General features: G+C 38.7%; 1 protein-coding gene across 1 annotated transcript; it reads right to left on the bottom strand.

The window, feature by feature from the left end:
* Positions 1 to 2677: 2677 nt before the first annotated feature.
* On the bottom strand, positions 2678 to 14413 carry LOC125223004 (FAD-linked oxidases family protein). The gene is made up of 18 exons (XM_048125945.2): positions 14128 to 14413; positions 13759 to 13861; positions 13549 to 13649; positions 12653 to 12701; positions 12464 to 12556; positions 11765 to 11879; positions 11251 to 11311; positions 10869 to 10905; positions 10731 to 10792; positions 10293 to 10389; positions 4955 to 5029; positions 4580 to 4688; positions 4210 to 4319; positions 3962 to 4024; positions 3505 to 3584; positions 3297 to 3427; positions 3152 to 3195; positions 2678 to 3058 (listed from the first exon to the last, which is right to left on the bottom strand). The coding sequence occupies exons 1-18, from the start codon at positions 14376 to 14378 to the stop codon at positions 2939 to 2941; spliced, it is 1701 nt and encodes a 566-aa protein (XP_047981902.1). The 5' UTR covers positions 14379 to 14413; the 3' UTR covers positions 2678 to 2938.
* Between the last annotated feature and the right edge of the window lie 1370 nt (positions 14414 to 15783).

Raw genomic sequence — 15783 nt, 5'->3', positions numbered from 1 at the left:
CGATTTATTGCGAATTATGCATCCATTGCAGGACCATTAACTGAGCTCCTTAAGAAGGACGCATTTGTCTGGTCACCCGCAGCGGAGGACAGTTTTTTGGCGTTAAAATCGGCCATGACTTCAGCCCCAGTTTTACGTTTGCCGGATTTCTCCAAAGTATTTTTTGTTGAAACAGATGCTTCGGATTTTGGCGTGGGCGCAGTCCTTCTCCAAGACGGTCACCCCTTGGCCTACTTTAGCAAGAAATTGGGCCCCCGCCGACGGGTCTCGTCGACTTATCATAAGGAGTTATACGCAATTGTAGAGGCGGTTTAGAAGTGGCGCCAATATTTGTTGGGGCGCGAATTTGTGATACAGAGTGATCAGAAGAGCTTAAAAGAATTATTGCAGCAAATTATCCAGACTCCTGATCAACAGTTCTATGCCAGAAAATTGATGGGCTACAAATTTCGCATCGAGTACAAAACAGGGGCATCCAACCAGGTGGCGGACGCGTTGTCACACAGGGATATGGCGCCGGAGGTGGGAGTGGCGGAGCAGGAACATGCCGATGCAGCGGCGTTGGCATTGGTAGCCCACCCTGTGCCGGATATCTTTGAACTTTTGCTGACCGAGACTGGGTCGTTGGAGGAGCTGATCGAGCTGAAGGCGCTGATCGCCGACGGCAAAGCAGGGGCTGACATGACTTTTGTGGGGGGTCTGATTTATCGGGGTAGAAGAATTTATGTGGGCGAGCTATCGGCGGCTAAATTGCCGTTGTTGCATGAGCATCATTCGACCCCACAGGCGGGCCATCCGGGCGTCGAGCGAACCTTTCGCCGTCTGGCAGCACAGTTTTATTGGAAACACATGAGGAAGGATGTTCGAACCTTTGTGGAGGCATGCTTGGAGTGTCAAACTACAAAGTACTCGACACAAAAACCTGCGGGGTTGCTGCAGCCCTTGCCTATCCCATCACAGGTTTGGGAGGACGTGTCTATGGACTTCGTGACGAGCCTTCCTCAGTCTCGCGGGTTCACAACGATCATGGTAGTGGTTGATAGGCTGACCAAGTATGCGCACTTCGCTCCTTTGCCGCCGCATTTTAATGCTTTGAGAGTGGCCAACCTTTTTTATCGAGACAGTGGTAAAGCATCATGGGTTTCCGAAGACTTTGGTCTCGGACAGGGACTCGGTGTTCTTAAACGACGTGTGGGAGGAGATGCTGCGTTTGAGTGGCACGAAGCTGCATTTCACGACCGCATACCATCCTCAATCTGATGGACAGACGGAGGTGCGGAATCGTGGGTTGGAGCAGTCCTTACGCGCTTTCGTGGCAGACAAGCCGAATAAGTGGGTGAATTTCTTACCGTGGGCCGAATTGTCCCTGAATTGTTTCTTTCACGAGGGTTTGGGCACTTCGCCATTCAAGGCTCTATATGGGCGCGAGCCACCTCCACTCGTCGCAGCGGAGCCGTCGAACTTCACCCCTGCTGATGTAGCTTCTCTGATTCGTCAACGGGGTGAACTCATTGTTTCTTTGCGCGCCAATCTGGAGAGGGCACAACAGCGTATGAGGACCGCTGCTAATAAACACAGGCGTCATGTCGAATTTCAGGTCGGCGATGAGGTGTTGTTAAAATTGCAGCAGTACCGGCAATATTCAGTGGCCAAGCCACTGTCTTCAAAGTTAGCTCGACGGTTTTTCGGTCCCTTCGAGGTGTTGGAACGTATAGGGCAGGTTGCCTATCGTCTTCGTTTACCTGAGGGCAGTCGGGTGCACAACGTTTTCCACGTGAGTTTGCTTCGACCCTTTGTGCAGGGAGCTTCGCCAGAGTCCATAGCGTTGCCTCCTTTGTTCGCCCAGGGCCGCCCTGTTTCGAGGCCGCTGAAATGGGTTGATAGCCGAACGGTATGGAGGGATGGAGCGCCAGCGGAGGAGGCCTTGATACAGTGGGATGATGATGGGGGAGAGAGTCCTACGTGGGAGCCATTGTCGGTTGTTCGTCGCCGTTTTCCGACACTGATCCTTGAGGACAAGAATGCTCTTATCCGGGGGGGAGTTGATACGGTAGTCCCTCCAATCCAGACGGAGCAGCGCCGGACCGTCATAGAGGAAGAGGAGGTCGAGGAGCCGCAAGCGCCGGAGCTGAATTGCGACACGGTGGAACGGGGAAGACCGTCGCCAAGGGAGGCGAGTAACCAGGGGAAGCCGAGAAGAAGAACAAGACCACCTGTTAGATTTGGAGACTTTGTCTCTAAATGAAGCGTGGAATAGAATAGGATTATTTATTGCTATTTTCTGAATTTATTGTTTTGTTTTATTATTATTATTTGAAACTTTTGAGTCGAGCAATTTATAAGCTCCGTTCCGGGTTTTCTTTGTTGGTTCTTTCCCGGGCCGTAAGTCGAACCAATCCTAGGGTCCTTAGATTATAAATAGGCGCTGAAATTAATAAAAGAGTATCGAGAATTCGCCTACTTTTCTGTTTTCTTTATTTTATCGCTACAAACCCTAGTTGTCGACGGGATTCCGCCTCCCGGGACTTCTTGTTTCTGTTAACGGCATCAAGTTGAGAGGAAGACTCTTAACAGAGTCTCATCTAATAAACGTATAATTAACAAGATGAGAGTCTCATCTAATAAACGTATAATTAACAATGAGTAAAGTTGACTGCAATATCACGAGACGTAGTACTAAAATAAAAGGCTTATTTATTTGAAGATGGTGAAAAGTGAAAACTACAAAAATTGCATCTTCTTTTACAATGGTACAAGCGCAGGATTAATAATACAATTATCCCAAACACAATATACTGAATCACTGATACATGCAACTATGTCTGGTAATAATCCTCGCCTGCAGACTCAGGAATTAGAGAACCGGGCTACGAACCTCAGTATTAGGGATCCGAATCCCTCCCCGTCATAATGCTTTCCACTCAACGGCAGCACAAAATTACATGCATACATGGGGAGGGATAAGCTTTCCTGGATTCATGATGTTGTTGGGATCTAAAGCAGCCTTAATCCTTTTCATCGTCTGGAGAGCCTCCATCCCCAGTTCTTTCTCCAGATACTAAAATGTTCAATACCATTTTAATTATAATCTCATTGCCTGTGATTCTACAATAAATACTACAATTCAAATTTTTAGTGCATTCAACAATACCTTCATTTTTCCCGTGCCCACACCATGTTCCCCGGTGCAAGTTCCTGATCATGATAAACATTGGATTAACTTTTACTTTAGAAAGATGTTGATTATTGAATGAAATTCTGCTATGCCAGCAAATGGTTGGCAATTGATTATATACCGTCCATATCCAGAGCAGCATGCACCATGAAACGGTTTAATCTCTCAGCTTCCTTTCGTTGCTCCTCTTTGTTCGGATCAAACAAAACCACGCAATGGAAGTTGCCATCACCAGCATGAGCAAGAACGGTGCTGTTCTAGCATCCATGTGTATCAGTGAAAGTGAAAGCATTGCCAAAAGCTTTAACAGAGTTTGGGAAGTACAATACCAGACTAAAGGTGAAGCATCTAGCTGCTTCTTGGATGTTGATATTATTTCAGCAAGGCGAGATAGTGGGACGCATACATCCTACATTATTATAAATTTTATGAAATAACCCACATATCAAGTATAAAGGTAAGACATGATGTGCTAGCCAAAAAAAAAAAGCTGAAGTTGAGGGACAGAACATTTTGAGGACTAAGGAAAAAACAAGTTTGATTTACTGATTTATCCTGCATAACACTGGCTTGGAGCTGATGTATTCTAGAATATGTGAAACTTCGGTAAATTAACTGAATGAGCTAAACTTGATGGAAATTATTGTTCTAAACAGAAGAATATAAGGTAGAGAAAATCACTACTTAGATGCATTCTAAAATATGTTCTGAAAACTTCCGTATATTAATTGAATGAGCTAAACCTGATGGAAAATATTGTTCAGAAAAGAAGAATATAAAACTGACCGTGATTAATGCTTCGGAATTAGGTTCCATGGCAAAGCATGCCCAGAGTGCCTCCTTCCGTATCTAATAAGAAACAGACCATAGAAAAAAAAAATTAGATGCAGAGCAGAAAAGTTTTTTCTTCCATCGTCTTCTCGCTGAAGCTTCAAAGAAGATGTACTTCTCATTAGTTCTTTTTTCTGGAAGTGCAGATAAAATTTTCCATAACTTATTTACCCAGACATGTAAGCAAGTTATATCTGCTGTACCTTCCAAAGTTCCTTTTTTGCTTCAGGTTCCTCTGCAAACACAAAATCTGAGCCATGGTGCTCAGAAGCAATCTTCTGAACCATAAGTGTTTGTTCACGAGAATATGCTTCTGCCATTATAGAAACCAAAAGAGAACATGAGAAACGAAGATGCATGTCAGATTAGAGGGTAAATAAATTTAGTGCTATAAATAATAAAATCAGAAATTGAAAATAATGGAAGCTATTGAAGCAATATTATATATTTGCCAATAGAAGTGGAGAACTTTCTTAGCCTCACTTCACCCACCAAGAATCATAGCTAAAAAAACACAAAAAATCTGTTTGAAATGCATTCATTTATTTTATCCAAACATATACCACTGCTCACCTGTGCCAATAAACTCGAACATCAAAGTTGGGGCTTCAGGTAGGCTTTTCCCATTAGCAAGGTTGATTGCCCTGACTTGAACCTCATCAAGAAGCTCAACCCTTGATACCTATTACACAATATAGAACAAGATAAAAGGATGAAATGAACAAGAAATTGCATCTTCAAAAAGTCGTTATGAGAATGGAAGATTATGCAGCAATAATTCAACAATAATATAAACATGCAACATATACTACCAGCTCCTTCAAGACCTTTACCTTTCCACGCTTTCAGTTATGTATAACTGAGTATAAGTACAATCAGAAAAGCTAGGAACCACAACAAATATGCAACAGATTGGACCAATCCTAGAATCCAGAGAAGCCAACTGACCTGTATACCAGACATCATAGTGGCAATAGCAACATCTGCGGCATCTTTAATTGTAGGAAAGTTGCACATGGCTACCTATAAAACAATTGAAGGTAAGCCAATATGCAGCTTTCAAACATCTTCCCAAAAATATCACATGTCATGCATGGATTGTTCTATTTCAAGTGAAAATTATTAAAATTTTGAAAGCCTCAACTGTTGGTCTATGGGAGCCAATAGAAATCCAACTCAAATATCATACAAAAAATAATTGCCCCAATCCACTGGTAATAGTTGTGGGGTATTTTTTATTGTCGGCATCACCCGTTCATTGTCGGTTGTCATTATAAACATCGCTATAGCATGGTGGTTCGTGATGAAAACGCCATCGCCACACCGATTCTTTGCATTTTTTTTGTGTCGGCCACCATGGCGGTCATTTGCCTGTAATTTTGACTTTTTTGTTTTATTTATATAATTTTGGCTTTTTAGTTAAATTTTGACTAGAAGCCCAATAACTGAACACACCCAAATAACCCACCCACCACCTATTTTACAATTAAAATGAAAATTAGATTAAAATAAAAAATTGAAACCCTAATTGAACACCTTCTCTCTCACGCAATTCACATCTGTCCGCCTCCTACCCCACGCCGTCACCGCCCAGCCCCTCTCCTCCTTTGGCTTTTCTGGCTTCAGGCGCAACATAGCGGACCAGCTCCCATCCGGCCTTCCTCTAGTCCCGCCAGCACTGTCCTGTCCCTGCTGGCACCCTTCAGCAACAAGGTAATGCTCCCTCCGTCCCACGTTACTTGAGGCGTTTCTTTTCGGCACGGGATTAAACAAAGTTGTGTTTAGTGAGTTAAACAAAGAGTCCCATAATTTTGAGAACGTATACAACATTAGTCTAACAAGGAAGTCACCATCTTCAATCCCCTTATCTCCTTTGATAACTTGTTCTGCACCTACTCTTCACATGTAAACATTCTTCTAAGGTAGTCCTTAACCTCAAACAAGGAGTTAGTGGGGCCGACCATCACTCGATTTGTTACATCCTATCGATCATTATAAAGGATTCAACAAGGAAGAGACAACCTTAGGAGAAAGAGTGGATGCAAAACAAGTTATCAAAGGAGGATAAGGGAATCGAAGTAACAAAACTATTATGATTCCTTTTGGACTAATGTTCTATACATTCTCAAAATCATGGGTACTCTTGTATGAGTTCTTAGAATGGTTGATGGTGAGAAGAAAGTAGCAATGAGCTACATCTATCCAACATAATCGTGCAACCAACATCGCTCTACTCTTCCACCTTACGCTTCAACAATGTTTCAGTACATATTCTAACTCTTTGCTCAAAAGAGGGCCTCCGATGTCGTGATAGCTCGGAAATGGAAAATGCTTGTCATATTCTCCAATTGATTGAACCATACGTTCAAAGCTCTCCAATCGAATTGAGTTGAACGACAAGCCTGCTTGGTGCCAAAACCGAGCAATATCCTGATGGACTCGGTCTTCGGCTTATCTGCCAAAAGCTTCTTTCACGTATCTTCTTTGTGTTTCGTTCGTTTTTCTGCAATTTCACACCTTTTGAAAAATGCATTCAGCCCTTTCTTTCGACGATCAACATTATGTATTTCTTGAACTAATGTAGCATCAATCGCTTCTTCATTATTGAATCTCATACCCCCTAGATCAATTATGTCTGTATGTTTTGAAAAATCAGAGCTTCCAAAAGCCTTTTTTGCTAGAAAGTGTTCCCAAAGTTCCCCTCGCACTTGCTTCAGAATTTGGGACATGCGGAAACCTTTCATTTCTTTCCCGTCAAGTGCTCTTTGGCTCTTGTAATGCCGTCGATTATCACTTTGTTGCAATAGTTGCATAATACTCCCTCCATCCCACAATAAGACTCACATTTGGTGTGGATACGAGTTTTAAGAAATGTAAAGAATAGTGGGTTAGCAAAATTAGTGGAATATGAGTAGAGACGGTTAGTAGAATGTGGAACCTACTTATCATTTATGGTAAAAGTGAAATGTGACTCTTATTGTGGGACGGACCGAATGGGAAAATGTGACCTTTATTGTGGGACGGAGGGAGTACTTATTGGTTAATTTTTCTCCATCGAAGAGCAATATTTCCAGTCTGAACCTTTTCCACTAGGGCGATTGAAGAAGCTTATTCTCTAGTAGACATTCTTGCAAATGTTATATGTATAATAACAAAGCAATGTTATCAAATAGCAGATATGGCTGCGCCATGGCGTTTGGTGGTGGAAACGCCATAGCACCGCCATTTGACAACATTGCGTGTATACCCCATTTGGGAATGGGGCATTATGCAAGAAACATGGAGGTTAGAGTTATATTTTATGCTTTATTAATTGTTTTAAGAGTTTTAGATGTTATATTTTTATAATTTTCTAATTTTTGAATTATATATAAATATATAAGTATTATTTTATTTATTTAATTATTGACCGCCATATCCGCCATACTAATACGCCATATCCCTCTGGCGGTTTTTAGGCAAACCACCATACGAGATTGATAACATTGTAGCAAAGAACACAATAAAAAAAGTTTATAATCTACTGGATCAGTTGTATATGCAATCAGGACAATATATATAAATATGAAGTATATATACGCAGGGATGTATTCATATCAAAACCTTATCTTTTGCCAAAATGTCAAACCATCTACATTTTATGCCGTTTAATGTACATTTTATGTACTATAATGTATTATCCCATAATGATGTAAAATATACGAATTATGTACATTATTAAAGATAACAATGTTATCAATCTCGTATGGCGGCTTATGGTGGTTCGCCTAAAAACCGCTGCAGGGATATGGCGTATTAGTATAGCGGATATGGCGGTCAATAATTAAATAAACAAAATAATACTTATATATATTTATATATAATTCAAAAATTAGAAAATAATAAAAATATATCATCTAAAACTCATAAACAAATAATAAACCATAAAATACAACTCTAACCTCCATATTTCTTGCTAATGCCTTATTCTTAAATGCAATACACATGCAATGTTGTCAAATGGCGGTGCTATGGCGTTTCCACCACCGAACACCATGCCATAGCGCCATATCCGTTATTTGATAACATTGAAAGACAATACATTATTTATACATAAAATGTACATTACTGGTGTGTATAATGTACCTTAATGATGTTTTACATGTAAGATTGGTTTTGACGTTAACACACGCCTATCTATATATCAAAATTCACAAGTATCATAATTTTCAAACAAAATATAAAACTACTTGATTTGTAACCTAAACCCTAAACCGTAATCGGTTTGTAATTACTTATGTAATTACTAATCGGTTTGTATAACTTATGTAATCAATCACTAATCGGTTTGCAATTACTCCCCCCGTCCCGGCTAAGATGACACATTGCTTAGCCGGCAAGGGATTTTAGGAGTTATTGGTTAAAGTGTTTAATTGGAGAGAGAGAAGGTGGGTGTAAGTATTAAAGTAGAGAGATGAAGAAAGATGGATATTTTAATAGGAGTGAGAAAAGTGGTTGAGTGTATTAATTGGAGAGAGAAAGTTACCAAAAAAGGAAAGGTGTCATTTTAGTTGGGACAAACTAAAAAGGAAAACGTGTCATCTTAGGCGGGAGGAAGGGAGTACTAAATTGTACTCCTCCGTCCCACTGTCCCACTCTAAATGGAGCATTTCTAATTCAGCACGAGATTTTATGTAGTGTTGTTTTATAAATAAAGTAGAGAGTAAAATAAAAGAGGGAAAAAATAGAGAGTGATGTTGCTATATTTAGAATTGTGTCATTTAGAATGGGAATCCCAAAAGAGAAAAGGTGTCACTTAGAGTTAGACAAAAGGAGTAATAACATTTGTTTATGTGTAAATGACAGTTAACGGTTTGTATAAATATATAATCATTAATCAGTAAATAACTTGTTACATTGTCGTTGATTTTCTAGAGGGTGCCGGCAGGAGCTAGAATGCTGGAGCATGGAGTTATGTTGCACCTAAAGCTGAGAGAAGCCAGAGAAGGAGGAGAGGGGCTGGGCAGCGACGGCGGACATATTGTGAATCGTGTGAGAAAGGGGGTTATTTGCATTGGTTGAATTAAGTTTCAATTTCTTATTTTAATTTTAATTTAATTTTCATTTTAATTGTAAAATGGGTCGGAATGGGTGGGTGGGGGTTATTTAGGCCGGTTCAAATATTGCGTTTATAGCCAAAATTCAACTAAAAAGTCAAAATTGGATTAAAAAAATGACTGCCATGGTGGGATATTATGGCGCCATAGCGCCACGACTGTGATGGCCGACACAGAAAAATGCCAAAAATCGGTGTGGCGATGGTGTTTTCATCATGAACCGCCACGCTATACGGCTATAGCGCCATATCGCCGCCGTACCCGATATTTAACAACATTGAGTATAAATATACTTTAAACGGTTAAATTGTTGGGGGACCATGGGGTCACCAGGCCCCAAAGTGGCTCTATCACTATTCGCAGGTATAAAAAGTATATATGAAACACAGGTTTAGTACAGGAAGACAAGGACAAAAAGCATCGTGAGGTACAAAACATTTTTCCGGAGCATGTTATTTGGGTTGGGGTGAAGGGGAAACATATTTAAAGAGATTTTCCCACAAGAACACACATAAATAATATATATAGAGAGAGAAGAGAGAGGGGTTTCATATATGTGTTTGCCTCATAAAAGAAGCTTGGCCTGCAGAATTTTTTTGTTTATATAGATGAAACTCAAACCTGATCATGCTACGCACAATCATTATTTAGTAATCTGGAAGCACTAATCTCCCAGCAAGTGTTTGACATCACGCAATTCGTTCAGGGAATGATGCCTAGCTATAGCATTTTCAATTTGTGAGAAATTCATAGATAAATTGCATTATTTAATAGTATTATCCATCCATTTCAATTTCAACAGCCTTCATTCTTCAATTGTTGTGATGGATATCATGGATTACATGATACAATAAATACGTATTTAGATCTTAACACCACAATAACCTCACTGTTCAGCATTTACACTTGAGCTCATTATAGAGTACTCCCTCTGTCCCTTAAAATTATGCACTTTCTATTTTAGGAAAAAAAATTCTCTCTAATTAGATAAGACTCATTCTCCACTAACAATATTTCAAGCATTTTTTCTTCATGTCTCTCTTACTTTACCAATTGTGCATTAAAATCTATGCCCCTTCAAAAGTTCTTATTTTTAAGGGATGGAGGGAGTATAAGATATTCAGCTTCAAATTAAGAATAGCAGGTGAGGGTGAAGAGAGAGAGAGAATGAGAAAGTACTACGAAAATACCACTGAGAACTGAGGGATTTTTTGGAGACGTAATGTGACTTCTGTTATCACACCCAATGTTCCTTCACTTCCAATCATGAGACGTGTCAGGTCATACCTGAGAAAGATTAAACAAAAAACATATGGCTTTTAATTACAAAGTAAGGGCAGGGAGAAAGATGAAATTGAGCTTGAAAAGCAAAAACGGTGAGCGACGATCAGAAAAGATATAAATGGATAAAGAAGCAAAGTTGTAAAGACACAAAATTCAATAATCTCAGTTACAAACTACAGAGCTTTCCTATGTGGAAATATGCATGATGCCATTGGTCTAGACATTACTGTGTTTTTTCTTGCTCTTATTGAGTTTCAAGCACCATATAAAGACTTGTTGCAAACCAATTCTGATCAAGCTATGGAACAAACTTATATGGCAAAAAGTTAAAATAGAGAACATACCCAGCAGCACTTTTCCTGGCACGAGATCCAGTCTTCACAATGTCTCCATTGGCTAGAACCGCCTGAAAGGAATAAGCATCAATGCATCATGAGTGTGATCTCAGTGAGCATAAGGAACATAGCATGAAATATACATACCTTAAGGTTAATGACATTTTCGCGCATAGTTCCATACCTACAAACTAGAAATGAAATAATTAAACTGAATTAAGAAGGTAACAAAATAGTTCTTAGGTTTAGAACCTAACCTATACAGCTTCTCAACAATCATTTTATGCAATGGCATGAGCTAACCAGCTACTAAACAACTTGCCTAGGCATATAAAGCTAGGTTTTCACACAATGTGACAAATCATGCACAATGCTGTTAGTTTACTGTAAAAGTTTGTTTTCGTGTATATATCATCAGCTACCTAGTATTACCACAAAATTTATGATCATGCAGAAGCAGATAAGGCTCAAGTCTCAACATATATGGAAAATGATGTTTATGCTTCTAAAGCTGAAACAAAACAACTACCTTACAGCCAATGAGCCGGAGCAGCGTGTGGCACACATCCCACCAATGGTTGCTCCAGGACCTGAGGACCAGCTTAGTTACAAAATATTATATTGATGTGAAAATTACAAGTATCCAGTAAATTCATAGGAACAAGGAATCTAGGAAGAAAACGTAATAGTCTAATTTGAAGAGCAGCTGCTCAGTAAAGTTCTAAGGAATCAGGATACATAAAACCAAAAAAACCTACTCCTAACTGAAATGTAAGCTTTAATTATTGATACTAGAGGCCCCATTCAGATTCGGTACCAAGAGCTTAATTAAGCAGTCATCTTCATAGTAAAGGCAATAACAACTGAAAGAGTTCAACGGCCTTTTTGCATATCATATAGGGTCAATTTCTTGGATTAACATGTTCTAATATTGCATATTCTTACAAGTTACAATGCAATCATACACCCGTCAAAAATTTAGAAAAAAAAGGTAAAAACTAAAAGGCAAAAGCACCAAATAAGAAGAGGTGTGTGAACTTTACCAGGATCTAGAGGAAAGAATAAACCATATGGTTCGAGGTATTCATTAAGATCCATCCACCCAATTCCAGGCTCAACAACCACATCCATGTCCTTTAAATTTAATGATTTGATACGCTACAATTTGAATAGTTAGCAAAGTAAGTAACATGATGCTTTCCGGCTAAGTCAAAATATTACATGATGGATGAGAAATCCTCACTCATAATTTCCAATGTTGGGAAATAAGTACATGCAGAGGGGAGAAATTTTGAGGATTGTGATAACAATTAACAAAGTTGATTATATTTGGTGATAGCAAATGAAACAACAAACTGATAACCTCAGAAAGAAACCAGCCTACATCATATGTGGAAGAGTCCCTAGGCCAAAACATATACTCCCTCTGTCACAAGATAAGTGAAGCATTTCTTTTGGGCACGGGATTTAAGGAATTGATATTTAAAGAGTTAAAGTAGAGAGAGGAAAAAGTAGAGAAGTAAAGAGAGAATAAAGTAGGTGGAGAATAAAGTAAGAGAAAAGATTTTTTGCTAAAAAGGGAAATGGCTCACTTATAGTGGGACATCCCAAAAAGGAATATGACTTGCTTATCTTGGGACGGAGGGAGTACAAACTAGAATGAAAAATATTTCACTGTTATAGAGATTAATTAATCACAATAAGAATTTAGTGGCAACATATACAGATGGGAGCTTTCATACTTTCATTTGTGTCATGTCAATGCAAACTCCACCACTAGGAGACAAGGTATGGCCTTCGATAGAGGTAGCTCCACCATATGGCACAATAGGAACCTGCCATCAGCAGAGTAAGAGAGTGGGTCAAAAACCCTATACCATTAAATTCCCTGAGACTACAAAGCACATGATGGTGTGAAGCGCAGCTCTAACCTTATGTTTGTTGCAGGATACTACTATCTTAGACACCTCCTCCTCAGTCCTACAGAAAATATATAAAATATGAACATGATGTATCTTAAGACAAGGGTGCCACTCTGCCACTAAGAGCTAGAATCAGACCATGTACAAACAGTTTCCTCTAGCCCAGCAATCAAACAAAGAGTAGTGAAGAATAAACCATAAAACACACTAGAATCACGGAACAGGGGTGCAAATCTTACAACAAATGGGAAGTCGGGTAGTCAGGTATGCAAGTGTATGAATGCCTTCAATGAATCCTCACTACTATGCATGCTATTATGAATAAATTTACTACTCCCTCCATTCCATAGTAGTGGAGTCATTTTGCCATTTCGGTACGTTCCATAGTAGTAAAGTCATTTCCCTTTCTAATAAAAGTCAACACATTTCTTCTCACTTACTTTACTCTCTCTTACTTTATTCTCTCTTCCTCTCTCTATCTTTCTCATTTCTACTTTATTTTTTCATTACTTAACCCACTTAACACAATTTTTCTTAAATCGCGTGCCGTAGAGAAGAAACGCCTCTACTACTATGGAACGGAGAGCGTATATATTAACATCATATGACAAGCCTAGATGTGAAAGTTACTCGTCATGCTAATGATGATTGGCATCCATCCACTAGTGCCAAACTCTGACCTAACAACAATTGTAGTTTTAGCAATCCCCATTTTCCAGACCAGCTGTTACATATCTGTTTGTTCAGAGGACAGAAGAATCTAAAGTAATAAACCACCACAAGAATGGTCTAAATATAGATTTTAGTATTAGAAATTCATGCACTAAATACCTTCTCAAGTATTCCTCAAGTCAATACTCAATATACAAGTTGCACATAGTCAAAATCAACTCCACGGTCCTCACCTTGGGAAAACAATCACATCAGGGATGTTCTGAGCCTTGTGAAAGCTGTTCTGTGGCTTCCCATGATAGTATCTTTCATCGTAGTCCATTGTCATATTCTCCTGCACCAGATATTCATTAATATCCCATTAGATAAACTAAATGCTGCATTTTAGATTGGGGCAAAGCTTATTCGTAGTCAAGTCATTGCAGGAAACTGTCGGTTCACACCTTGCAGATGATACTGAGTTCTTCAATAAGCTCTTGCGGAACTTCTCGGTGTGATCCTTTCACCACGTAATTCGTGCTGTCTGTGCCCCCAATCCTCTTATCACTAAAAGAGAAGTCATTCACAAAAAAGACACCATTAATTCCATAATTCCATTTAGCTTCCAGTAAGACGAAACAAAACATCAGGAAACACATCTCTCGGATAGAATTCATGAAATATGCATCCACATCAGAACAGTAATCAATCAACGCACAAACTAGTATCACCAATACCACGAGAATAACAAACTGAAAAACTAAAAATCCGCGCGTTTATTCAAGCAATAAACTAATCACTAAAGAGAAACTAGCTTCGAATAGAAGCCTTACGATTGAGCGAGATTTGGGGCTTCGCAGCATGAAGGAGCGTTATTGAAGTAAGAGTGCAAAGCAAGAGACGCGGCAGAGACAGTGAAAGCAAGCGGAAGCAAAGAGCTTTCCCAATGCGAAAAGGACGGTCCCCGGAGGCGTTCCGCCGTTGGTACAGTGGCATGGTGCTCGTGAGAACGATAGTTCCGGAATTTGGTGTAAAACGGCCTTGAAGAAGAACGCAATCGAGAAATCCAGGAGGATAGCGCCATTGTTTGGAGGTTTGTGGGGAGCCGGATTGCACTATGACACGTCCTTATGAAGCATATAAATTGATTATACAAAATAATTTTTTAACATCATAGTAAGATTTTAAGTGGAGTAGTAAATTTACATTGTATTTTATATTTATACTTTATTAAATAAGCTCACCAACATGCCAACAAAACTAGTTTAGAAATCGCCAAATCTCAAGACGAAAAACATAGAAATAGTAGTATAAAGGTTTTCATTCCAAAACAAAATTAAATAATCATTATTAAGTAGTTTAGAAATAAAAGTTACTTGTTTCTAAATGAATGCACAAGCAAAACATTATTTTAGAACAAAATACTAATTCTATCGAAAACTAAATGAATTAACTACAACTAATATACACATGTAGCATTATCAAATGGGACAACTATCTCACAATTGATTTCCATGAGAGACAACCTCATACATCTCCTACTACATACGCAATATTTGTGCATGCAGTAGGAGATGTAGCAGATGATCCTCATTCTTATACTGTAGTTTTCTTATTTCCTAATTAAAACAAATACTCCCTCTGTTAAAAAAAAATAGGATACTTTACTTTTATGCACTCATTTTGAAAAAAATGATAATAAATAGCTAAAGTGGAGAGAAAGTAAAGTATGAAAGAGAATAATGTAAAGAAGAGTCTTATTTATATTATTCTCTTTTACTTTTTTTTTCTCTTCACTTTAGCTATTTATTATCATTTTTTCAAAATGAGTGCAAAAAAGTAAATACTCTATTTTTCGTGGTCGGAGGGAGTATACTACAAAACCCCTATTAGCATAATACAGTAGCAATCAATATCCACTAATACCCATTAATGGATAGAAACCATCGCTAGACATAATTCAACTACAAAAACTTGATGAATACCTTGATTTATTCGTTAGAAGAGGACGTCACAAATATAGTGCTCTTTCAGTTGACAATATATATAAGCAATTTTGATTTCTTTGTATTCTTTTAACCTTCACGTCCTTTCTTTGAACCGCCATTCTATTGTCTTTTCCTCCACCAAATGAAACTCCATACGAACGAAAAGAGTTGGCGCCCTTCTTTTATTCCGCATGCACATAACTTCAATTTCTAATCTGACTTGGTATACCTTTTGATTTCATCAAGCCCTAGATATTGATAATGACAGTACAAGGGTGAAACTATGAAAGCATGATGTATTATGCTAATAGGGGTTTTGAATCTTGACATTCTCCCAATAACATCATTTCTTCCAAGTCATTGTACATCATAAGAGCCGCATCTCTTTCGAGTATACTTCTTTTGATTGTTTTCACCATGATATTTGAATGGCATAAAGTCTATTTGTTCCAAAATTGTTTCATGTCTTTTGTAAATTTTTAAGAAAAATATGCTTGTTCA

Source organism: Salvia hispanica, chromosome 1 (assembly GCF_029641045.1).
Source record: "Salvia hispanica isolate PSC_SH4W2 chromosome 1, Shi_PSC_v1, whole genome shotgun sequence".
In the NCBI taxonomy this organism is placed as follows: Eukaryota; Viridiplantae; Streptophyta; class Magnoliopsida; order Lamiales; family Lamiaceae; genus Salvia; species Salvia hispanica.
Note: the sequence above shows the minus strand (reverse complement) of the source record. Positions and strands in the feature narration are given on the sequence as shown.

What these genes read in the sequence shown, in the direction of transcription:
- LOC125223004 (XM_048125945.2), bottom strand. Translation starts at nt 14,378, where the DNA reads ATGGCGCTATCCTCCTGGATTTCTCGATTGCGTTCTTCTTCAAGGCCG. An exon ending in ATTCCGAAGCATTAATCACG is followed by an intron (nt 3,585 to 3,961) that starts GTCAGTTTTATA and finishes ATAATAATGTAG; the next exon opens with GATGTATGCGTCCCACTATC. An exon ending in GATGCTTCACCTTTAGTCTG is followed by an intron (nt 3,428 to 3,504) that starts GTATTGTACTTC and finishes ATGCTAGAACAG; the next exon opens with CACCGTTCTTGCTCATGCTG.